This window comes from Hyperolius riggenbachi, chromosome 6 (genome assembly GCF_040937935.1).
Source record: "Hyperolius riggenbachi isolate aHypRig1 chromosome 6, aHypRig1.pri, whole genome shotgun sequence".
In the NCBI taxonomy this organism is placed as follows: Eukaryota; Metazoa; Chordata; class Amphibia; order Anura; family Hyperoliidae; genus Hyperolius; species Hyperolius riggenbachi.
Window position 1 is genome coordinate 335,478,433 of NC_090651.1, and position 27,249 is coordinate 335,505,681.

The 27,249-nt window shown below is 45.4% G+C and overlaps 1 protein-coding gene across 1 annotated transcript in view; it reads left to right on the forward strand.

Moving 5' to 3' along the window:
* The first annotated feature begins 882 nt into the window (after positions 1-882).
* Positions 883-27,249, forward strand: part of LOC137521787 (phospholipase A2 inhibitor and Ly6/PLAUR domain-containing protein-like) — a 38,854-nt gene continuing 12,487 nt past the window's right edge. Inside the window, exons 1-3 of the mRNA XM_068241519.1 lie at positions 883-1,005; positions 22,988-23,107; positions 26,294-26,440. Coding sequence (XP_068097620.1) covers positions 942-1,005; positions 22,988-23,107; positions 26,294-26,440 — 331 coding nt within the window. The 5' untranslated portion in view covers positions 883-941. The remainder of the gene's footprint in view (positions 1,006-22,987; positions 23,108-26,293; positions 26,441-27,249) is intronic.

The window sequence follows — 27,249 nt, forward strand, 5'->3', positions numbered from 1 at the left end:
CAGTCACTGTCACCCTCTGGCTGCTGCCCACCTAGTGTCTGTCAACCTCCCCCACCCAGTCAGTGTCACCCTCTGGCTCCTACCCACCTAGTGTCTGTCACCTTCCCTCCACCCCGTCACTGTCACCCTCTGGCTGCTGCCCACCTAGTGTCTGTCACCCTCCCCCACCCAATCAATGTCACCCTCCTCACCTCTTGTCACCCTCCCCCACCCAATCAATGTCACCCTCCTCACTTAGTGTCACCCTCCCCCACTCCCTCCCCGCTGCCTTACTGTTACACTGTTACATTACAGTTTGCCCCGCCCATGTGATGCCATGGCCACTTTAATTTTTTTGCCGCGACGCACTGTTGTGACCTGGCTTATTCCATATGTTTCTTATGAAATCTTTATGGTATGCATGACTAGGGGTGTGCTGGGGGCGTGATCAGGGGTGTGGCAGGGGCATGGCTTACGTGTCCCTCTTTCTCATCTCAAAAAGTTGGAAGGTATGGTCTAGTGTGTGTTGGTCAATAAGTGGAAGGCATGTGTTTCTCAAAACACTTCTCAAATGATGGTCTATGACATTGTGTCTGCTTGATACGTGCCCAGGCATCCCTCACCTTCTGCACCCACCAGCCAACAGGTGACAAGAAACTGGCAGGGCAGAGGACACTTTGCCACTCATTAGACCCATTTACAAGCTCACTTTAGGTTTTAACAATAAGTAATGACAGTGATATAAAAATAGAACTGTCAGTGTCACTTCATAATGTAAGGCTTGCCAGGGAGGCGCTGGGATGTGGGCTGGGCACACTTTAGGCTGGGTACAGAGGAAGATTCTGCATCTTTAAACACTAGTACTGCTCAGGATCCTCCCTCCCTCCCTCCCTCACCTCACCCTCCTCTCTGCATCACACTGACACTCTCCAGCCTGGCCCCATTCTGTCCTGACACAGCTAATGACCACCACCATGGGCACCCTGGTCACTGTCACCTGCCTGCTGTCCACTCTCATCACCCTGGGTAAGTCATAATCCTGGGGGAGGGGGAGATTGCTGAAAATAACCCCTTCATTACAGAACTATATCATTTAATTGACTGTCTGTATAGATCACAGGCAGTTTCTACATTGAATGCTTGCACTGATGAGCCAAGCCATTTAATCAAGGCAATGCAGTGACTAATGATGATGTGCAGTTTCAGCTTGTGTCCAGTGACAGACTATGTATATATATTTATACACTGTTTATGAATTGCTTGCTATGGGCTGCTGGGATGTATAGGGAGCACACTGGGCTGATTTCTCCCAAATGTCTTTGTCACAGTGAGAATAGCATAATGTCCCCTCTGGCTGGGGGATCTGGTGACAGAGCACACTCCCCATAGGCATTGCTCGCTAGGGATCAGGTGCAGGCTGGGCAGAGGCGTCTGTGTTTATCGTACTGGGATACTTTGTATCCGATGATCTCTGGAAGATGTTTTATTTTTAGCATAATGCTGAGCAGTATGGATTCTGCTCGGTGCGCCCCTCTCTGCAGAGGTCCCGAGAGCCGCAGAGGGGACAGGCTGCGCTGCAAAGCCTGGACTGCACCATCCGCTGCCGGGAAGAGGGGTGGGGAGAGCCGCAATAGAAGGCCAATTACACTGTACGGGACAAGTTCCGCAGCATCAGCAGAGCGGCTGCAGGTGTATAGCTGAGTAATAGAGTTTATTAAAGGGCCCGCGTGCTTTATTACTAACGTGAGACTGAAATAACAAGCTGATGATTTTAGGGTTATTAGTTATGTTGTAATGAATGTTGTGCCTGGATGAGTATGAGATGTGTACAGACTATTGATACTGGGAATGCTTTTATGACGTGTGTTCTATGGGTGAGTTGATTATTAGCCAGACAAGGGTAAACTAAACAGATGGATTGACAAATGGGGGGAAGACAGATGGATTCCTGTGTTTCCTGCCCTGTTTTGTCACACATCTACTGATAAGTTAACTGCGCCCCCCCCCCCCCCCCCCCCCCCCAAAAAAAAAAATATAGAAAAAAAGTAAAAATGGCCTCACTATCACTATGATAAGAGTATCAAGCTATGATTAGGGTGAGGATAAAGGTCCGTCATCACCTCCCGCTGGGTGGGCGTTCCAGCGACAGTCCGGCGTGTGTACAGTCTGTCGGCGGACTGATACGGCTGTTTCTGAGCGATCCGCCGGGCGTCGTTGCCTCCAGTCCGGCGTGTGTACGGACATTTACGGTGCCCATACATCTACCGATTTGGCGGCCGATCGACCATCAAATTCAGTGGTTATTAATTATCAAATCGGATAAAAATTGGTACCGCCAAAAGCATGTCTGGTCGATGATACGACCAATTTCAGGTCAAAATTGGTTGCATGTGTCGATTGGACATGCTGCTATATGTGGGGTCAACATGCTCAATTAGGTATGCGACAGTAATCGTGTGTGATAATCACAACACGACAGAAATCCCCAGCCGCTGTTCCACCTAGTTTAAGAATATGACAAGCCCCTCCCCCACATGTGCAGTTACACTTTATTTGCCGCCGCCCACTGCTGTCTCTGCACTCTCTCTAGATTTGAGCCCCACGTGGTTTGAATACAAAACATACATAAAATGACATACCTAGGTAGAGGAAGCCTCTGGCTAGTTCAGAGACTCCCCGTGCAGAGGCGGACATAGGCCTGTGCAGGCCGTGCTGCCGCACAGGGGGCCCATGTCCTCTTGGGCCCATGCAATTGCACCAGTTAGGGTCTGATTATCCTCTAGGCTTTTCTCCATGTATTTCTCTCTGAAGCTCAAGAGAAACGGTGATAATAACTTGTACCCCAGCATAGCTCCCAACTGTCCCTCTTTTAATAATTGCAGTATTTGTATAGCGCCTCTCTCCTGTCGGACTCAAAGCACTTGCAAGGCAGCCACTAGAGCGCACTCAGTAGGCAGTAGCAGTGTTATGGAGACTTGCCCAAGAAACTCCTTACTGAATAGGTGCTGGCTTACGGAACAGGCAGAGCCGAGATTTGAACCCAGGTCTCCTGTGTCAGAGGCAGAGCCCTTAACCATTACGCTATCCAGCCTTTTGGAGGGACAGTCCCTCTTTGGGAGCCCTGTCCCTCTTTCCTCCTCATTTGTCCCTCTTTCAGGACTTTGTCCCTCTTTCTATGTAAATAAATATATTTCTCTGCTAAAAAATGTGTTTGACTCTAAACTTTATTCCCATGTGATATATTACTAATTTTAAAATGTTACTATGAAGGAAAATGAACCAGGATAGAAAGGACCAGTGTGGTTTGAATTATAAAACAACATATTTTTCTTCGGAAATCTTTATGGTATGCGTGACTAGGGGCGTGGTGGGGCGTGGCCAGGGGTGTGGCAGGGGCGTGGCTTAAGTGTCCCTCTTTCTCATCTCAAAAAGTTGGGAGGTATGCCCCAGTTAGATACAAGTTTAAAATGTGTGCTACATTAATACAGTACCTAGAGAATGTGACCTAGGTTCATGTACTTTTATTTTATCAGAATTGTTTGGATCCAACCATGATCTGTTACCGCTTACATGGGGCCCGCTTCATTTATTCTGCACAGGGGCTCATCGTTGGCTTTGTCCGCCACTGTTCCCTTGTACTCCTCGCCCTCACTGTTGCCACGCATGGACCCTCTGAGCATATCTGACAAGAGCTCGTTGGATATGTTCTAGTGGCCGCGCCTCCCGCTGTTTACAAGCGTTGCCGTACTGCACCTGGGTGAGCATGGGAGCCAGAGATGGATTAAGATGTATTGGGGCCCTAGACAAGTTAGTAGATTTGGGGACCCCTTGTGGTCTTTTTGCTAAGCTGAAATGAAGAGAGATCAGAGAAGCTGGCGGATGGGCCCCTTGACACTCACTGGACCCCAGGCACATGCCTAGGTTGCCTGGTGGATGATCCTGCTCTGCACAGTAACCCAAAGCCGTTCATCTACCTACGCATGCCTCTGTGCTGCTGCACAGGCGCGGCCGTACTCACGCAGGCGCAATGCAGCTGTGCTCATACTCAGTGAGATCTAGAAGAGGGCCCCCAGGCAGCGGTGATGGTCTGGAGCCCCTGGGGAAGCCTCTGCAGGATCCAGAGTCTTTCCTTATCATAGGTAATAGATAACTTTTATTCTCATCAGCCTCAGGTTCACTTTAATTTATAATGAACTTAAAGTGGTAGTGTGGTTATTTGGAAGTGTGGTCAAGTGTGTTATGACGAGACTCCTGATAGTAAGTAATGCATACCTCCCAACTTTTTGAGATGAGAAAGAGGGGGGACACTTAAGCCACACCCCTAATCACACCTCTGACACACCCTAGCCCTAGTCATGCATATCATAAAGATTTCATAAGAAAAATATATTGTTTTCTAATTCAAATAACACCGGTCTTCTCTGTCCTGGTTCATTTTTAACATTTAACAATATATCAATTGAAAGGATGGGAATAAAGATTAGAGTCAAACACATTTTTAGTAGAGAAATATATATATTTACATAAAAAGAGGGACAAAGTCCTGAAAGAGGGACAAATAAGGAGGAAATAGAGACGGAGGGACAGGGCTCCCAAAGAGGGACTGTCCCTCCGAAAGAGGGACAGTTGGGAGCTATGAGTAACGGAGTACAGCAAAGTCCTCGTTACCCGCAACTCAGACAACCGGAAGTCTCATCTAACTGGCATGCCTGATGGATGACGGGGACTGTGCTTTAGGGGGTTTGCAGGGCATTGTATGGCAGGAACTACTTACTGAGCATCCAGGCGCCATCTTCTGCTGCTCCCTTCGGCTTTCCGGTGTCCATGTACGGCTCCTGGCATATCACCTAACGCGTGACACGCCCGGGACCCATGCATGGACGCTGGAAAGCCGAAAGGGGGTGCTCCTTTGGCCATCTGCTCAAGCAACCGGCAAGCACATTTCTCAAGCGATCCCCGCCTGTGCCAGATACAGGGGACTTTGCTGTATTAGGCTGCTTTCATGCCAACATTGCTTTGTGCTGCATCATAATGTACATATAACACAACCAAGTACAATATTTGTACTGGCATGTGATAAAACGCAGGCAAAGAAGCTACTGACCAGTAACCACCTTCATTGACTAACATTGTGCATGTCAGCATGTTCTGCATTGAGACATTTAAATCCCTTCTATTGTATTGCAGCTGATGAGGTGTGAACTATTCATAGACTTTGCAGTGTGCAAATCAGCATCCATTAGGAAGCAAAATGTCAGTGTGAGAGTACCCTAAGGCCTGGAACCCATTGGGAATCACTGCAGTGCTTTAAAATCACTGCAGCACTGTGTGCAACCATTTCTAGTGTGATCGTGCTTGCAATTCCCAGACGCTTAGAAGCACTGTACAGTTAACTGTAACTGTAACTAATTAGCGTTTAGTGTGTTTTTTTTTTTTTTAAACAAAACTTTATTATACTTACCAGGTGTCGGATTTCCCTCCGTATCCACGCCCTCTAAAGGAAGAGGTCATAGGTGCTTCTGTATGAGCAATCATAGAAACACCTGTGACCGCTTCCTTTAGGGGGCGGGGCTATGAATGGAAGTAGGAAATCCGGACACCTGGTGAGTATTATAAAATGACCGGCCCAGTTCCAAGTTGCATGCAGTTTGCATTAAAGGGGTTCTCCGGTACCTGTCAAAAAGCTAAAACTGACACTTACCTGGGGCTTCTATCGGCCCCCTGCAGCTGTAATGTCCCGCGCCGTCCTCCTCCGATGCTCCCTTCCCCACCGCCGGCAAACTGCTAATTATTCATCTAACTAGACGAATAGAACTGCAGCTGCACGGCCGTCATCGGGAGCTTACTGCACAGGCGCAATACGAAGTTTTCTTGTGCGCAGCCGCAGTTCTATTTGTCTAGTTAGACGGATAATTAGCAGAATACCGGCGTCGGGGAACGGAGCATCGGAGGAGGACCGGGACATTATAGCTGCAGGGGGGCGATAGAAGCCCCGGGTAAGTGTCAGTTGTAGCTTTTTGACAGGTACTGGAAAACCCCTTTAAAGGATACTAGTGCTAAAAATATGGCAAAAAATGATGCCCTGTGTATGTGTGGGGAGTAGTGCAGAATCTTACCGTACCTCCCTTGCCCTGGCTTAAGCAGAGCAGCCCGTTCTGACGTCCTGGTCGGCGGGGTTGGTGCCATATGAACTGAACATACTATGCTGTGCATGCGCAGTATGTCCATTTTGACGCCTTGTGACCGTGGTCTCGCCAACCTCAAGTCCAGTGCGTGTCAGGTACATCTTCCAGCGGGAGTATGCGCATACTCCCAGACGTACTGCACATGCGCCGACCAGGACTTCAAAATGGGCTGCTTTGCGAGAAACCGGAGACTGACGCCAGGGCAAGGGAGGTGCGGTAAGCCTCTGCACTACTCCACACATACAGTAGGCATAATTTTTTCCATATTTTTAGCACTAAGATATCCTTTAAACTTGCATGCAAGCCAGAATGAGCATCTCTGTGGATGAACCTTCTAGAAGCAACGTGGGACATTTTAGTAACAATATTTTTCACCTAGGGATCGGCACACACTGCAGCTCGTATAGACGCCTCCTACTGCAGCCATCATGCCAGTACAATGCATTAAAGACAATAAAGCAAGTAATTGCATTATTGATCAGAGCCCAATTTTAAGATATTAGTAGAACCCTCAAGTATAAGGACACTAACACTTAATAATTAATGAAGCTTTTAATGGCTGATTAGATCTCTAAAAATAATGTTTTAAATATCAGATAATGACATAGGGCAGCTGTTGACATAGCATACACCTGCTTAACTCAAATAAAAAATATTTGGCAGTGTGTCCATGTTGTCCAAATGGTCATTATTCCTGCATATCTCTGTTTCTACTTTAGTATGGGGGTGTTGCAGAGCTTCTGACATGTTTGTAGCAGCCTCTGGCCACACCCATTTTATGATTTTCTACACTATCGCAAAATGTATAAAAAATAAAACTAAAAAAAGATTTATGCAGAACAGAATGCTAGTAGAAGGGATAGTGAAGGGTTAAGAATTAGTTAAAAAATAAATCACCCTGCTCTTTACACATTCAGCATGAATGTGAGGGGAGGTTACCAATGGAGAGGTTTTACTGCGGGCTGCGTGTATCTGCCTGGCTAGCTGTAATGTCGTTGGACAGCTAGCAGCCCGCAGTCAGTCTCCCATAACCCTGTCGGTAAGCTCCCCTCACATTCACGCTGTCATGAATGTGGAAACAACAGGGCGATCTATTTTTTAACAGGGGTGCCACCAGCGTACAAGTGAGGTACTTCCCCACTTTGGGCCTCACTGTAAGGAGGGGCCTCGCTCTGCTGCTAGTGGCCACCCGCCGACCTGCCCTGTGCTGCCCCGAGGTCTCCAGTTACTCATGTATCCCCGTTCCTGTGTGGACTCTTATCGCCACGCTCTCCTCTTGTCACCGGGTCGCTCTCCTCTTGTCACCGGGTCGCTCTCCTCTTGACGCCGGGCCCACTCTATCCTCCTATAGCCGCTGGGGAAAGCGTCCTATCTCCATGGTTGCCCGGCAGCGCCTCTCATGACGTCAGAAGTGCCACTGGAAGTAACCATTGCAATAGGATACGGCGAGAGGCTATCGCTACCTACACTGCAGCACCAATAGCTTGCTACTTATACTGAGGGCACCACCTGTACCTGGAAATGTGTACTGCAGCACCTATAGCTCACTACCTATGCTGGGGCAGCACCTGTACCTGGCAACCTATACTGCAGCACGTATAGCTTGATACCTATACTGAGGCACCACCTGTGCCCATCTCATATGTTAACTAGGGACTACCTGTATATTGCTAGTATTTGGCCCCACCCACATCATGTATTGACCACGCCCATTTTTCCTCACCAGGGGCTGTTTCACCCTCAAGTTATGGGCTGCTTGGGGCCACCAAAACCTTAGCTGCACCGTTGTTTTTTTCAACAAATTCTTAACCCTTCACTATTCCTTTTAGCATTACTGTTCAGTTTAAAGCTTTTTTAGTTTTATTTTTTTATACATTTCAAAATATAGTGGTCCGTTAAAGAGGATTTGTAGACAAAATAACAATAAATAAAATTGCTTATTTTTTAACAATAATACTTTATAATTTATTTATACATACAGTGAAGCATGCAATACATGAGACGTATGCTTCAACTGCATGCATGTGGTATCACACTGAATGCATCAAACTGATACACCAATGCTAACATATCATTACAATTTAAAGGGGCACTATGGCGAAAAATTGAAAAATGTTTAATATGTACAAACATATACAAGTAAGAAGTACGTTTTTCCAGAGTAAAATCAGCCATAAATTACATTTCTCCTATGTTGTTGTCACTTACAGTAGGTAGTCTGGCAGAAGTGACAGGTTTTGGACTAATCCTCCTCTTCACAGGGGATCCTCAGGGATTTATTTATTTTCAAAAACACTTAGTGAATGGCAGTTGCTCTGTCCAACTGCCAAAAAACTGTGTAGCGAGCAGGAAAGCTGGCCAGCATCATTGTTTAAATCATTTTTAGGGAATATCTTTACAAAGAATAAAAGCCTTGCTGAGAATCCCCTATGAAGAGATGGACAAAACCTGTCACTTCTGTCAGGCTAAGTTCACAGTTGACGTTGCATTTTTGGTGCGATGTTAAGGTCGCACCGCAGGTAGTAACGCAACGCAAAAGCATAATGTGTTAGTACACGTTATGCTATATTGCGTTGCGTTTAGCTGTCATTTCATTGTTTAGCTGTCATTTTAACGTTGCAGCAAATGCGCCGTTATTGTGGCATCCTGATGCGCCCAAAACGGCGCATGCGTTAGTTTTTTTTATTAAAAACAAAATCCACTGAGCATGTGCCAACATAGTAACACAGCCCATGTGCCAAACGCACTGCAAGCACTACTTTCACAGAACGTGCTGCGTTACACTATAACGCAACGCATGCACTGTGAATGTAGCATTGACTTTGCATTGCAGTGCATTTGTACACGTTAGAAAGGGCTATAAAGCGCAACTTTAACGTCGCACTGTAAACCTACCCTCAGATTTCTGCTACCTACTGTAAGTGACAGCAACATAGGAGAAAAGTCATTTATGGCTCATTTTACTCAGAAAAAACGTACTTCTTATTTGTCTATGTTTGCACATATTTAAAATTTTACAATTTTTCGCCATAGTGCCCCTTTAATTGCATTGTGTTAGCAAAGTGATTATATTGGTCAATGCAATGCAATACACTGCCACAGTGTGAACATAGTCTTACGAATACAACAAAAACGTCCCTATTTCCATTCTGTAAAAAATATTAGACTGCGCCTAGTTCATAAAAAATTATACTTACAGTTGTAACATGAATTAGAGATGTCCACCTAGAATCAGCACCTTGCTTTTTATTTTCTACTGGGGATCTTAATTGCTGTCCTTAATTTTTTATATTTGCTTGTTTTTCTGTTACAAGGAGCTGATAAAAACCTTATTGGTCAGTACATACAGTGACCGGTCTCTACAGAGACATCTTGTATATAAATATGTACTCTGATACTTTGAAACACCAGGGGCCTGATCACGGTACGAGAATACTGGCCGCAGTTATAAATGGACGCGTGTGTTGCCGCAAAGCTCATGTATAACGGCAACGAGATGGAGTGCCCGAGGTGAGGGAGGTGGGGGGGGGGGGGGGGAATTTCCCCCCTCCCCACCGATCTGCGGCCACAGCTCTCCTCTTATGCTGCGACCCCTCCTGCCCCCAAAAAGAACATTCATTTAATCTTTCGGCTTGGAAATTTACAAAACTGACTTTGCCGAATCATAGCCGTTATAAAAACCGATAAATTCAGGCACGGCGCCGATTTGGAAGGTTCATCATAATGGTTACCAAGCTACAATGGGATGAACCTGCGCGTCCATTTCATCTTGCGGCTAAATAGCCGTTTTCAGCCTGATCAGCCCCCCCTGGTATCTCCCTCCCGTCACTGATGGATGTGAGAAGCGGCCCCCTGCACACTGCAAATCTGATTTGCGATTCCGATTTTCCCTGGATGCTTTTAAAAGAAGAACTGAGAAAAAACGCAGCATGCAGTATGGATTAAAAATCTTAATCGCATGTAAATTCATGTCAAAATCGCGAATCGGAATCGCATGTAGTGTGCAAGAGGCCTGATACTGAAGCAGCCTGAGTAACACCGACTAGAAACGCAAAAGGATTGCTCACTCCCAGACAGCACTCTGCCACTTACATTTACAGTTTAGTCCGCACATTGCCAATAAGAAGTGCAAATACATTACACCTAGTCTGCAGTACTTAAAGGGAAGGTTCACGGACATGTTTAACCACTTAACGACCGCCCCCAGCCGATGGGCGGCGGCAAAGACCGGGCCCAAACGACCGCAATACGCCCATCGGCGGGGGCGGCTGCGGGAGTGGCTGTGCGGCGATCGCGTCATTCGTGACGCGATCAGCCGCCGGGGACTGGCTCCGCCCACCGTTCGTTGTAACCCGCCGGCCGTTCGGAAGCGCCGGCGGGTTACTAGCACCCGGATCGCCGCATGTAACAAGTATAATAGGCTTTGTAATGTATACAAAGCCTATTATACTGGCTGCCTCCTGCCCTGGTGGTCCCAGTGTCCGAGGGACCACCAGGGCAGGCTGCAGCCACCCTAGTCTGCACCCAAGCACACTGATTTCCCCCTCCCCTGCCCCCTGATCGCCCACAGCACCCCTCAGACCCCCCCCTGCCCACCCCCCAGACCACTGTTTGCACCCAGTCACCCCCCTAATCACCCATCAATCACTCCCTGTCACTATCTGTCAACGCTATTTTATTTTTAAGTCCCTAATCTGCCCCCTACTCCCTCCTGATCACCCCCCCACCCCTCAGATTCTCCCCAGACCCCCCCCCAGACCCCCCCCCCCGTGTACTGTATGCATCTATCCCCCCTGATCACCTGTCAATCACCTGTCAATCACCCGTCAATCACCCCCTGTCACTGCCACCCATCAATCAGCCCCTAACCTGCCCCTTGCGGGCAATCTGATCACCCACCCACACCAATAGATCGCCCGCAGATCCGACATCAGATCACCTCCCAAATCCATTGTTTACATCTCTTATCTCCTCTAAACACCCACTAATTACCCATCAATCACCCCCTATCACCACCTGTCACTGTTACCCATCAGATTAGACCCTAATCTGCCCCTTGCGGGCACCCAATCACCCGCCCACACGCTCAGATTGCCCTCAGACCCCCCCTTATCAATTCGCCCGTGCAATATTTACATCTGTTATTCCCTGTAATAACCCACTGATCACCTGTCAATCACCCATCAATCACCCCCTGTCACTGCCACCCATCAATCACCCCCTGTCACTGCCACCCATCAAACAGCCCCTAACCTGCCCCTTGCGGGCAATCTGATCACCCACCCACACCAATAGATCGCCCGCAGATCCGACATCAGATCACCTCCCAAATCCATTGTTTACATCTCTTATCTCGTCTAAACACCCACTAATTACCCATCAATCACCCCCTATCACCACCTGTCACTGTTACCCATCAGATTAGACCCTAATCTGCCCCTTGCGGGCACCCAATCACCCGCCCACACGCTCAGATTGCCCTCAGACCCCCCCTTATCAATTCGCCCGTGCAATATTTACATCTGTTATTCCCTGTAATAACCCACTGATCACCTGTCAATCACCCATCAATCACCCCCTGTCACTGCCACCCATCAATCACCCCCTGTCACTGCCACCCATCAAACAGCCCCTAACCTGCCCCTTGCGGGCAATCTGATCACCCACCCACACCAATAGATCGCCCGCAGATCTTCTCTCCTCTAAACACCCACTAATTACCCATCAATCACCCCCTATCACCACCTGTCACTGTTACCCATCAGATTAGACCCTAATCTGCCCCTTACGGGCACCCAATCACCCGCCCACACCTCAGAACGCCCTCAGACCCCAGCCCTGATCACCTCGCCAGTGCATTGCTTGCATCTATTTCCCCCCTCTAATCACACCTTGAGACACCCATCAATCACCTCCTGTCACCCCCTAGCACACCTACCCATCAGATCAGGCCCTAATTTGCCCCGTGTGGGCTCCAGATCACTCGGCCAAACCCTCAGATCCCCCTCAGACCCCCTTCCGATCACGTCCCCAGTGCATTGATTGCATCTATTTTCCCCTCTAACCGCCCCCTGAGACACCCATCAATCACCTCCTGTCACCCCCCTAGCACTCCTATCCATCAGATCAGGCCCAATACATCCTGTCATCTAAGAGGCCACCCTGCTTATGACCGCTTCCACAAAATTTGCCCCCTCATAGACCACCTGTCATCAAAATTTGCAGATGCTTATACCCCTGAACAGTCATTTTGAGAAATTTGGTTTCCAGACTACTCACAGTTTTGGGCCCGTAAAATGCCAGGGCAGTATAGGAACCCCACAAGTGACCCCATTTTAGAAAGAAGACACCCCAAGGTATTCTGTTAGGTGTATGATGAGTTCATAGAATATTTTATTTTTTGTCAAAAGTTAGAGGAAATTGGATTTTTATTGTTTTTTTCACAAAGTGTCATTTTTCACTAACTTGTGACAAAAAATAAAATCTTCTATGAACTCACCATACCCCTAACGGAATACCTTGGGGTGTCTTCTTTCTAAAATGGGGTCACTTGTGGGGTTCCTATACTGCCCTGGCATTTTAGGGGCCCTAAACCGTGAGGAGTAGTCTAGAATCCAAATGCCTCAAAATGACCTGTGAATAGGACGTTAGGCCCCTTAGCGCACCTAGGTTGCAAAAAAGTGTCACACATGTGGTATCGCCGTACTCAGAAGTAGTATAATGTGTTTTGCGGTGTATTTTTATACATACCCATGCTGGGTGGGAGAAATCTCTCTGTAAATGGACAATTGTGTGTAAAAAAAATCAAACAATTGTCATTTACAGAGATATTTCTCCCACCCAGCATCTGTATGTGTAAAAATACACCCCAAAACACATTATACTACTTCTCCTGAGTACGGCGGTACCACATGTGTGGCACTTTTTTGCACCCTAAGTGCGCTAAGGGGCCCAAAGTCCAATGAGTACCTTTAGGATTTCACAGGTCATTTTGCGACATTTGTTTTCAAGACTACTCCTCACGGTTTAGGGCCCCTAAAATGCCAGGGCAGTATAGGAACCCCACAAATGACCCCATTTTAGAAAGAAGACACCCCAAGGTATTCCGTTAGGAGTATGGTGAGTTCATAGAAGATTTTATTTTTTGTCACAAGTTAGCGGAAAATGACACTTTGTGAAAAAAAACAATTAACATCAATTTCCGCTAACTTGTGACAAAAAAAAAAAATCTTCTATGAACTCACCATACTCCTAATGGAATACCTTGGGGTGTCTTCTTTCTAAAATGGGGTAATTTGTGGGGTTCCTATACTGTCCTGGCATTTTAGGGGCCCTAAACTGTGAGGAGTAGTCTTGAAACGAAATTTCTCAAAATGACCTGTGAAATCCTAAAGGTACTCATTGGACTTTGGGCCCCTTAGCGCAGTTAGGGTGCAAAAAAGTGCCACACATGTGGTATCGCCGTACTCAGGAGAAGTAGTATAATGTGTTTTGGGGTGTATTTTTCCACATACCCATGCTGAGTGGGAAATATCTCTATAAATAGACAATTGTGTGTAAAAAAAATAAAAAAATTGTCATTTACGGAGATATTTCTCCCACCCAGCATGGGTGTAAAAATACACCCCAAAACACATTATACTACTTTTCCTGAGTACGGCAATACCACATGTGTGGCACTTTTTTGCAGCCTAACTGCGCTAAGGGGCCCAAAGTCCAATGAGCATCTTTAGGCTTTACAGGGGTGCTTACAATTAGGCACCCCCCAAAATGCCAGGACAGTGAACACACCCCACAAATGACCCCATTTTGGAAAGTAGACACTTCAAGGTATTCAGAGAGGAGCATAGTGAGTCCGTGGCAGATTTCATTTTTTTTTTGTCGCAAGTTAGAAGAAATGGAAACTTTTTTTTTTTGTTGTTGTTGTCACAAAGTGTCATTTTCTGCTAACTTGTGACAAAAAATAAAATCTTCTATGAACTCACCATGCCTCTCACTGAATACTTTGGGATGTCTTCTTTCCAAAATGGGGTCATTTGGGGGGTATTTGTACTATCCTGGAATTTTAGCCCCTCATGAAACCTGACAGGTGCGCAGAAAAGTCAGAGATGCTTGAAAATGGGAAAATTCACTTTTGGCACCATAGTTTGTAAACGCTATAACTTTTACCCAATCCAATAAATATACACTGAATGGTTTTTTTTTTATCAAAGACATGTAGCAGAATAACTTTCGCGCTCAAATGTATAGGAAATTTTACTTTATTTGAAAAATGTCAGCACAGAAAGTTAAAAAAGTCATTTTTTTGACAAAATTCATGTCTTTTTTGATGAATATAATAAAAAGTAAAACTCGCAGCAGCAATCAAATAGCATCAAAAGAAAGCTGTATTAGTGACAAGAAAAGGAGGTAAAATTCATTTAGGTGGTAGGTTGTATGACCGAGCATTAAACCGTGAAAGCTGCAGTGGTCTGAATGGAGAAAAAGGCTCTGGTCCTTAAGGGGCGAAAAGACTGTGGTCCTGAAGTGGTTAAAAAAATAAAAATACTAATCCACTTACCGTGGCAGGCAGGACGTGCCCTCGACGCCGCTCCGGAGGCTCCAGGTCTCCTCCGGTGGCTCACCCGACCTGTCCAGGCCTGCTTCCAGGTCGGGCTTCTCCTTGCGCTCCAACGTGTGTCTCACTACCACTACTCGGGACCCCCAAACATGCATGTAACACAATGGGGGAGTGCAGGTGAGCCCCGGAGCTGCCACCACCGGAGCAGCTGCTCATCTGCACTCCCGTATTGTTATATGCTGGTTTGGGGGTTCCGAGTGGTGGCAGTGTTTGGGGCCCCTGTCTGTTATGTGCACTAGTGTTTGCATAACACCAACTAGAACCAGGAAATGCACAAGAGACCACATCTGGGTTTCACAGCTACAGATGGAGATGAGCAAGCATATGCATTCATGTTTGCTTATCTCCTACTGCTCAAGCTATTCTGTGCCCTGTTTGGGGTACCTGATCACCAGGTCACTACTTAGCAATGAGTAAGTAGTTGGGGAGAAGAGCAGGAAGAAGTGCAGCGTGACCATGGGTAGCGAGGGAACAGCAATTGTGATCATCTGCAAGGCCTGATTTACAGTATACTTTTATAACCCCTAGACCGACTTCTTTTTACCCTCCTCCAATGTGCAGGAGTGCGTGTCCCACCCCCCATTTCATGTGTAGTCTACATGTAGTGTACACATCACCTCCCTTTCATGTACAACTTTCTTGGACAGCAGCACCCCCTTCCATGTCTTGATCCTTTTTTGCAGGCTCTTTTTTCAGTTTGTATCCTCCTCTCCCATGTCCAGCTGCCCTCATTGGCTGCAGTTGCCCAAGTCCTGGGCCTTCGAGGCCATTCCAGAAATCCGTCTCTGGCATCTGATCGCGATGAACGCCAAGCGTTATCTCCTTACTTTTAAAAGAAGCTTACAGTTGACAGCCTTGATTAGATGGAACTCGGAAATGGCTGTCAGTAATGCCTAGTACACACAATGAGATATTCCGGTACATTTCTTGCCAGATCGATTATTTCCAACATGTCTGATCTGATTTCCGATCGATGTTCCATAGCATTGAATGAAAAATCAATCCAAAATCAGACCGGACATGTTGGAAATATTCGATCTGGCAGGAAACCTGCCAGAAAATCTCATCATGTGTGCCTAGCGTAAGAGGTACAGTCTTGCCTAGAACCATCTTATTCATGGCAGCAGGCTCATACTGAGCCGCCGAAGTGCCGATGTTTCCATCGGGGGGCCCCGGCTGCCTCGCCTCCTGGGGTCCCCAGTGCTGAAAAGGAGGGCGCACAGCGCAGGAAGGGGGGAAAGTGGGCAAAGAGCGACGAGGGGGGGGGGGGGGAAGCGTCCCTCACCTAGGGCCCCCCATTCCATGCCCCCCCCTCCAGAATTGTAGCCAGCCAGCCAGCGGAACTGCTTACCGAGAGCGATAGCTCTATGTGCCGATGGTCTGGTCTGGTCTCCTGCACTGACACTGTCCAATCACGCTCTTGCAGTACTTCCTGTGAGAGTGTGATTGTACAGTGCAGTGCAGGAGACCAGACCAGCAGCGGCACGCAGAGCTATTCTCTCGGTAAGTGATTCCCGCTCGCTGCCGCTGCTGGCTGCAATTTTGGAGGGGGGAGCGCTGAAGGGGGGCCCTAGGTGAGGGAGGGGGGGAGGCTTCCACTGCCCACTGCCCCCCTTCCAAGCTGGGGGGAACTTAGACCTGGCTCTCTGCCTACCTAACTGGGGACACCTGTGGCCTGCCTACCTAAACTGGGGGTGGGGCTCCAGGTGAGGGAGGGGGGAGGCTTCCCCCATCCCCGTCACTCTGTTCCCACTGCCCCCCCTTCCAGCATGGGGGCCCCCACTAACTGGTGACCTGCCTACCTAAACTGGGGACACCTAGACCTGGGTATATCTATACTGGGGAGTGGGACACCTATATACCTGCCCACCTAAACTGGGAAATCTGCCGGCTGCCGCCAATCTGATTGCATTTTGTGGGGATATCTGCTGCCAATCTAATTACATTTAGTGGGGATATCTACTGCCAATCTGATTGCATTTGTGGGGATATCTGCCGCCAATCTGATTGCATTTTGTTGGGAAATCTGCCGCCAATCTGATTGCATTTTCTGGGGAAATCTGCCACCAATCTGATTGCATTTTGTGGGGATATCTGCTGCCAATCTGATTCCATTTTGTGGGGAAATCTGCCAACAATCTGGTTGCAATTTGTGGGGAAATCTGCTGACAATCTGGTTGCATATTGGGGCGTAATCTGCCAACAATCTGATTGTATTTTGTGGTGATATCTGCCGCCAATCTGATTGCATTTTGTGGCAAAATCTGCCGCCAATCTAATTGCATTTTGTGGGGAAATCTGCCGCCAATCTAATTGCATTTTGTGGGGAAATCTGCTGCCAATCTGATTGCATTTTGTGGGAAAATCTGCCACCAATCTGATTTCATTTTGTGGGGATATCTGCTGCCAATCTGATTGCATTTTGTGGGGTATCTGCCGCCAATCTGATTGTATTTTGTGGGGATATCTGCCGCCAATCTGATTGCATTTTGTGGGGAAATCTGCCGCCAATCTGATTGCATTTTGTGGGGATATCTGCCACCAATCTAATTGCATTTTGTGGGGAAAGCTGCTGCCAATCTGATTGCATTTTGTGCGGATATCTGCTGCTACTGCTACTTATTTTGTGTTTTTTGTTTTTTAAGTCTGCCCATGACTCATCATGACCACGCCCATGTTCCAGTGCTTGGTGACACCCACCCATTTATGCGTGCGCCGCATGTGGACATATCCCTATTGGAGACTGTCCTCAGAAGTGCTCACAATCTATTCCCTACCATAAAATCATGCAAAATTTCTAGAGTACGTGAGCCCAAAATGAGGGGGGGGGGGGGGGGGGGGAGGACAGAAAGGGGATCGGGGGGGGGAGAGGAGGGGGGCCCAGGCTGGAACTTTCTTGGTGGGCTCTTAGTGTCCCAGTCCGATCCTGCATGGCAGTCAAAGGGTTAAAGAGCAATTCACTTTCATTGAATTATAAAACAATACCTTTTGGTTCTGCTCTCCATGCTGTTGGTATTCATGACCCACGTTATTGCAATACTGAATATCATAATTTATCCAGCCCCCCCCCCCCTCCATGCTTGTTACACAGACCATCAGAGCACTGCGCTGCTACCAGTCTCCTAGTTTGTGCAGATGTGGAAAATAGTTAACAAGACCTCTGGTTGTATGTCGCATTACACTGCATTTCATACATCATTTCAAATGCGTTCTCTGCAGATGCAGCCAAATGCATTGCTCAGCATTCCTAGCAGCAGCGTGAGAACTGGGTGTGTCCGTGCACCCCAAAAAGCCCACACAATTAACAAACCTCTCTTAGCGGGAGGCTTGTTTGATTAGTTTTCATAATTTTGTGCACCATTCACTTTAAAGAGTGCATGAAAATGTACTGATTTCATAGTTATAAAACTTAAAACAGTCAAAAGGAAAGATTGCGCTCCCAATGGAAAATGGACAAATCACAGGGATTCACAGTTCCTGCAAAGTCCCTGACTCCTTTCTTTATATTCCAATAGCTGATTGCCCGGCGTTGCCCGGGAATGTATTTGGCTAGTGTTGACTCCGCCCACTTTTTCTAACCCTAACACACAATTACTCAATGACCAAATTTGTGAGCTTTGCGGTCTTTGGAATCAATAATTTGCATTGAAATGAAAAAAAAATCTGATTGGCTGTTTGTGGCTCCACCCCTTTTTTCTGAATTTGAACCCCAGTCACCCAATGACCAACTGTAGCATGTTTGAGGCCCGTGCCATTAACAGTGCAAGAATGGCAGCAATTAAATATTCCCCTTGAGAAGCAATAGGTGAAGTTTAATTCACTTTTGTAGGCTCCACCCACTTTTCTGAATATTAAACCCAGTCACCCAGTGACCAACTGTGCAAAGCTTGAGAACCCTGCCATTAACAGTGTAAGAATGGCTGCAGTATACATTTTCCCAGTGAAATTTGTATTTGTCTCCGCCCACTAATGACCTGGAACTGCCTGCCCGTGTATGTATTTGACCGGTTTTGGCTCCGCCCACTTTTTCTAACCCTAACGCATGAACACTCAATGACCAAGTTTGTGAGCTTTGGGGTCTTTGGCATCAATAATTTCTATATTCCCATAGAAATTAAACAAATCAGATTGGCTGTTTGTGGCTGCGCCCCTCTCCAACATTTGAATCCCAGTCACCCAATGACCAACTATAGCAAGTTTGAGGCATCTGCTATTACCAGTGTAAAAATGGCAGCAATTTAAATATTCCCCTTGAAAATAAACAGGTGAATTTTGATTGGCTATGATAGGCTCCACCCACTTCCCTGAATATTTCTCTCAGTCACCCAGTGACCATCTTGGCAAAAAAGTTTGAGATCCCTGCCATTAACAGTGAAGAAGGGCTGCAGTTTACATTTTCCCAGTGAAATTTGTTTTTGGCTCCGCCCACTTTTTGTAACCTGGACACACAGTCACTCAATGACCATGTTTGTGAGCTTTGGGTTCTTGGCATCAATAATTTGTATTTTCCCAGTGAAATGAAACATATCTGATTGGCTGTTTGTGGCTCTATCCCAGGCATGGGCAAACTTGGCCCTTCAGCTGTTAAGGAACTACAAATGCCACAATGCATTTGCCTTTATGAGTCATGACTGTGGCTGTCAGACTCCTGCAATGCATTGTGGGCCTTGTAGTTCCTCAACAGCTGGAGAGCCAAGTTTGCCCATGCCTGCTCTATCCCCTTTTCTGAATTTGAACCCCAGTGACCCAATGACCAACTGTATCATGTTTGAGGCTTGTGCCATTAACAGTGCAAGAATGGCAGCAATTTTAATATTCCCCTTAAAAATCAACTGGTGAATTCTGATTGGCTTTTTTAGGCTCCACCCACTTATCTGTATAATAATCTGTGCCATTAACAGTGCAAGAATGGCAGCAATGTAAATATTCCCCTTGAAAATCAAAAGATGAATTTTGATTGGCTGCTGTACGCTCCACCCACTTTCCTGAATATTAATCCTAGTCACCCAGTGGCCAACTGTGTCAAGTTTGAGAACCCTGCCAATAACAGAATGGCTGAAATCAATCTAACAAATATGATTGGCTGTTTGTGCCTCCACCCCCTTTAGTAAATTTGGTCCCCAGTCACCCAATTACTGACTGTATCAGGTTTAAGGCCTCTGCCCTTAACAGTGTAAGAATGGTAGCAATGTAAATATTCCCCATGAAAATCAATAGGTGAATTTTGATTGGCTGTTGTAGGCTCCACCCACATTTCTGAATAATAATCCCAGGCACTCAGTGGCCAATTGTGTCAAGTTTGGGAACCCTGCCATGTAAAAAATTAAGTTTCTGGCACCGCCCACTTTTTGTAACCTTGACATATAGTCACTCAATTACCAAGTTTATTAGCTTTGGGGTCCTTGGTATCAATACTTTGTATATCTGATTGGCTATTTGTGGCTCCACCCCTTTCTGAATTTGAACCCCAGTCACCCAGTAACCAACTGTACCAGGGTTGAGGCATCTGCTATTAACAGTATAAGAATGGTAGCAGTTTAAATATTCCCTTTGAAAATCAAAAGTTGAATTTTGATTGGCTGTTGTAGGCTCCACCCACTTTCCAAAATCTTAATCTCATTCACCCAATGACCAACTGTGCAAAGTTTGACAACCCTGCCATTAACAGTGTAAGAATGGCTGCAGTTTATATTTTCCCAGTAAAATTTGTTTTTGGCTCCGCCCACTTTGTGTAACCTTGTCACACAGTCACTCAATGACCAATTTTGTGAGCTTTCAGGTTCCTGGCATCAAAAATGTGTGCATGAAAGCAGTTTATCCAGCAAATAAATCTGATTGGCTGTTTGTGGCCCGCCCCTTTAGTGAATTTGGACCCCAGTCAACCGATGACTGACTGCAGCAAGTCTGAAGCCTCTGCCATAAACAGTGTAAGAATGGCAGCAGTTTAAATATTCCCCTTTAAACGCAATAGGTGAATTTTGATTGGCTGTTGTAGGCTCCACCCACTTTCCTAAATCGTAATCTTATTCACCCAGTGACCAAGTGTGGCAAGTTTGAGAACTCTGCGATTAACAGTGTAAGAATGGCTGCAGTTTACATTTTCCCATTTAAAATGAATGGCTGAATTTTGATTGGCTGTTTTATGCTCCGCCCACTTTTCCTGGATTGGCAGCCTTTTACATTTTTTCTATTGACTTGAATGGGGGAAATCTGATTTGCTGTTTGTAGCTCCGCCCAGGTCTGCAGGGGGGCCGCGAGACCCCAGAACATATCATCTCAGGTAGTAAGGGATCTGTATACCAAGTTTCGTTCAAATTGGTCAAGGCGTTTTCGAGTGATCGCGGCACATACATACACACACACACACACACATACACACATCCGATTTTATATATATATAGATATAGGATATAGTACTGCGCTCTAAAACCATTGATCCACCATTACAGAGGTATCATCAATTTACCCATGAAAGATAAAAAACTGCACATAGTGCGAAGTACTGTATGAATGGAGGACCCTGTAACCAGCATACACAGCACTCCACCGGGACGTGTCCAAAAACCAGGAAGCCACAAACAGCCCCCCCCCCCCCTTTCCTGAGAGCACTCACAGGACCACTCCAAACACTTCAAGACGGCGGCTGGGCTGTGTTCTGCCGTGAAGCCGCCGTCCTGAAGTGTTTGGATTGCCGATTCTGTTACCGCTTGTCTATTAACCACTTGAGGACCGCAGTGTTAAACCCCCCTAAAGACCAGGCCATTTTTCACAAAAAGGGCCACTGCAGCTTTAAGGCCAAGCTGCAGGGCCGCACAACACAGCACACAAGTGATTCCCCCCCCCCTTTTCTCCCCACCAACAGAGCTCTATGTTAGTGGGGTTTGATCGCTCCCCCAATCTTTGTTTGTTTTTTAATAAATATTTATTTGTTTTATTTTTAAATAAAATGCTTGATTATTATTATTATTTTTTCACTATGCCCCCTCCCTCCCCCCACCAGCCTATCACTGTGATCGGCTGTCATAGGCTTCAGCCTATGACAGCGGATCACCCCTGAGCCAATGGAGGGGACAGCCGTGTCACACACTCCGTCATGCATGCGGAGATGCGCGCGCGATCTCCTACAATCCCCACCCAAGGAACTTGCGCCGATCGGCATTAGGCGGTCCTGGGGCTGCCGCCGCGTCCACGCCCATCGGCATGACGCGGTCGGCAACAGGTTAAAGAACTTTTTATTCATCTGAACTAGCTTGAATGGTGCATGCGGACCTGGACCAGAAGAAGGACTTTATGTACTGATAGGAGTTCCTGTGAGTGCTCTCACGAAGGGGGTACTGTTTGTGGCTTCCTGGTTTTGGGGCACATTACAGTGTAGTGCTGTGCATGCTGGTTACAGGGTCCTCCATTCATACAGTACATAGCACTATGTGCAGTTTTTCATCTTTTATGGGTAAATCAATGACACCTCTGTTATGGGGGGTCAATGGTTTTAGAGCGCAGTCCTATATCATATCATGGTTAGAAAACGTGGTATTTAGTTTATGGCGGACTCGTTTAGACAATGCTGGCTGAACACCTACCGGGAAAGCTGATTCTTAACTGGGAATGTAAGTAAATATAATGTAACGAATAATATTGCTTTTTTACAATATTCATTCTTGACTGTAACATCTGTCCTCTCCCTGACTTATATTCTGCAAATTATCACAGGTGCGTCTCTGCAGAATTTCTGATGTGTCTTTTGAGGCCAGCAGAAATAACACCTTGCTTCCCAGAATGCTCTGGGAGGAGAATTCTGCATAATAAACAGCCCAGGCTAAACATCACTGGGAAAGCAAGGTTACCTACCAGTATATAGCTGTAGGAAGTGTTTCTAATGTTGAAACCAGGATAATTAACATAAATTAGGGTATCCTGAATAATTTACTATATTCTACTCTACTATATGTCACTAAAGTTCCTATTTAATAACAATATCATAGTAATTTTAATAATGGTGGAGTTTCACTTTAGTGATGTTGTTAGGAGATATTTTATATATAATCAGCAGGTTTGTCTAAACTTTTGGGGATCTTTTTGTGAGCAGCAGATTTAAACGTGTGACACAATATATTTGGGTTTCAAAAGACATCATCGTGGGTCTCCCTTTCCTCTTTACGTATATAACGTATATAAATAAATATGTTTTGTTGTGTTTTTCTAGGACACTCCCTTACCTGCATCGTCTGCAGAACAGAAGGAGGAGATTTCAACTGTAATGGAGAAGAAGTGAATTGTCCGAGAGACTATGTGTGCGCCTCTACCAGCCAAGTCACCATCATGGGTATCCTATGAATTTCCTATACATGCCACGTATTGTGCAGCGCTGTTGTGTCTCCGCATCCGCTGCTTCCTCTTGCCAGGGTCCTTCATCATTTAGATTTGAGATATTCTTAAAGGACAACTATAATGAGAGGGATATGGAGGCTGCCATATTTATTTCCTTTTAAATAATACCAGTTTCCTGGCTGTCCTGCTGATCTTCAGCCTGTAATACTTTTAGCCACAGACACTGAACAAGCATGCAGCAGATCAGGTGCTTGATTCACTAAACCGTGATAACACAGTTTGCACGTGCAAAGTTTATGCCGTTCGCGTGCTAAGTTTTAGCGTGCAAACGGCATTACGCATCGCGCACTGTGCTGTATGCCATTGAAATCAATTCAGTTGATTTCCTCAGTTGTCACCTCAGTTGTCCTTTAAGCCCAAGACTTTTATAGGTCTATATGGGGTTCATGGAACAGAAGTTAAATTTACATTTTTATTTTTATTTACATGGATTTGAATTTACACAATTTTCCAGATTAGTTGATCATTTTGCCTGATTTATAATGGCTTGTTTAAAGGAGTCATCAATCAAATGATGCTACCCCAAGTACTACTTACTCAGGGCTTCCTCCAGCACCTGGCTGCCGCTATGTCCCTCGCCACAGCACCACGCTCTGCCGATGACTCCTGGTCCTTGATGGTGCCTTGCCAGGTGTCATTAACTGCGCCTGCGTGAGCACCGCTGTCAATGACCTCCATGTGGTCCGGATCGTATTGCACATGAGCAGAACTACTACGCCTGCGCAGTACACAGCGAACCATTGTGGAGGGGATTGACAGCGGGACTCGCGCAGGCCCAGTAGAGGACAATCTGGAGGTCGTCCTGTGCACCGTCGGGGACCGGGGGCCAGCGGCGAAGCTGCGGCAAGAGACCTAGCAGCTGCCAGGGGCTGGAGGAAGACCTGGGTAAGTAGTACAGAGGGGAAGCATCATTTGATTGATGACTCTATTAAAAAGGAGCTGTCAGCCATAATATTGCAGAAAAAAACCCACATATATAAGTAGATAAATACTTGCTCTACTTACAAAGCATATGTATTGCACTGTCCACGTTTTGATTTTAGTGATTTTTCTACAGTAAAAAAAGATATCTAAGCATTTTCCATTTTAACTGTGGCTGTTTTGAATCCAATCCTGATGTCATTTCCTCCTTTATCCTCCTCTGCCTGATTATGTATGCATTGCCAGCCCTCCACTATAGAAAGTGCATTGTTTTAGCAGGAGAAATATTGGCCAATCAGAGAGGAACAGAGGTGTGGGAAGGGAAAACAGGAGGGAAAGAGGCTTCAGCCAGTCAGGCTGCATTAGTGAAGATTGAGGGGAAATAGAGAAGCAAAAAAGGACAACCCAGCATGCCCTGCAGCTTCCTTTTTGCGTACCAAATATTGTGTGTACTAAATAAGAGTCATGTAAACTGGGGAATGATCATTTATCAACAAGAAAAATAATAGTGATTTTAACTTTTGGATTGCCTGGTTAGCATTCTTATTAATTGTTTAACAGATACAAATAAATAATTAATTGGCTATTTTATGCCCGACAGTTACACTTTAAAGGTCCACTATTGTAACACAAAAATGTTTTTAAATTTACAATACGTTTAAACATATACAAATAAGATGCATGTTTCTTTCCGAGTAAAATAAGCCATAGATTACTTTTCTCCTGTATTGCTGTCACTTACAGTAGTTAGTAGAAATCTGATGGAAACCACAGGTTTTTGACTAGTCCATCTCCTCATGAAGACATTTCAGCATTTAATTTATTTTTTACGAAAGCACTACTTGGAAAGGATCTATATAAAGATGCAGGCTGCCCCATGTTTGCACACTATTCTGGCAGTTGACTGAGCAACTGCTATTCACTAGTGCTTTTAAAAGTAAAGAAAACCCTGAGAATCCCCCATGAGGAAATGGGCTAGTCCAAAACATGTAAGTTCTGTCAGATTTCTTCTACCTACTGTAAGTGACAGCAACATAGTACAAAAGTAATATAAAGCACATTTTACTCTCAGAGAAATGTTGTTTTTTTATCTATGTGTTTTCATGTGTTTTAAAGTTTACAATTGTTGTGATAGTGGTACTACACAGTAAACATTACTCGATACTTGGAGTAGGATGCATTGTTGCACTGAAAGTGGATATTTACACATGTATTTTTGATTTTTGGGAGTGATACGTCATTTTTATAGTACCAGTAGCTGCCTGCTGCTACTTATAGCATTGAGGAGCACAAAGCTGTGTATATTAGGCCTAAGCTATTGATAGAGTTTGGCTATTGCTTTACCTTAGCCCCATAGAAAACAGATCACTGCTCACAAACATCCGCTCAGTGGCCATATTTACACCTTGAAAAGAGCAAGCAAAGCGAACTGATCAAGGTGGAAACTTCGCCACGGTTTCCACCAATACATTATGTTTCTTGAAGAGTAAAAAACGTGAGCGCTAGACAATAATAATACTTTTGCTGCCAGAGGTTCCTCCAATTCACAGTGGATACAGATAAATAGATTTGTAGTCCTCAGTGTTGTATGTTAAAACACCCTTCCAGTTGCAGCCTGCAGTCACCCAGTGCTCAATATATAATATGTGGCCACCACGCAGGGTGCAAACCACAACACAGGCTTAGTATTCCTTGCAACACATTCTATTTAAAACATATTGCACATATGATAAGAACAACTTACATTTGTGGGTCCATGCATACTGGACCCTCCTTGCATAGAATCGCGTATAAGGTATATGCACAGATAATCACTCCAGTACACCTTATTACTAAACCTGTTTGGTAGTGTCAGAGATATATGTGGCCCGTCTTCCCTTCCTGACCAGGTTTCGGCGGTATGCCATCCTCATGTTTCCACAGCTGGGGGAGCAGTTGGGGAGGGGAGAGTTTTAAAGCCTGCCCAAACAAAAGACTCAAAAAAAGTGTGAATAATTATTGCCTTACCCTCCTATTTAGCAACAACCAAAAATGTGGCAACTCTAACAGATGATACCGAGAGATGTAGCAACAATCATCTGAAAAAGATATGGTGGTCAATGATGATGATGATGAACCCTCCAGTTTACTGAAATGTATTTTCCTGTTGTAATATTCTGTTACTATTAAACATCTAATTTTGCCGTATTTCATCCTGCAGAGGGGCACATGACAAAGTCCTTCTTCAGGTCATGTCAGAAGCGCAGCAACTGTGGAGTAGCTGGAACCATCGTATACAACAAAGGTCACTTCAAAACGGCCACATCCTGCTGCTACTCCGATGCCTGCTCACCTTCTTCTCCTGCATGTAAGTCCTAGAAGAAGACAATGGCCACTAAGTATCTTCAGATGTTTCTCCATGTCCAGAGCCAGGCTTATGCCAGCCCTCATAGTTACCAATCATTGAGACAAACCATCCCTTGAGTTCACCAAAGAGTTTGAGTTGACCTCTTGCTTTTACCAAGTAATTTTTGCACTTAGGGCTGATTCACACTACAAGAGCTTTTTATGCACTAGAGATTTTAAAAACTCTTGCTAAAGCAATGCTATGGGTTTTTTTTTTTTACAAAATCACATCGCTCCAGTGTGAACACACACATAGGATATATATATTAATATACAATGACAGCGCTCCTCTTCTTCTGTATTATAATCTGTGGAATTGACAAGAGCTCAACATAGTGCATTACTGTTAAAGAGACACTGAAGCGAAAAAAAAAAATATGATATAATGAATTGGTTGTGTACTATGAATAATTTCTAGAAGATTAGCAGCAAAGAAAATATTATCATACTTTTATTTTCAGGTATATAGTGTTTTTTCTAACATTGCATCATTCTATAATATGTGCAGATTACACAACACTCAGCATTCAAAATGATTCTTTCAGAGCAGTCTGTGAAGTAATGACCTCTCCTCTAGCAGAGAAAAAGTAAATAGTCCAGGAACAGTTGAGATAATAAAAGTCAGATAACAGCCCTCTCCACGACTAACTTAGTCGGAGAGCTTAATGTCTTGTTTGCATAGAGATAACAACTGGAGTTTCTCAACTCTTCCTGTACTGGAAACAATTACACTGATGTATCTGATCTTAATGTTTTATTTCTTAGCTGTGC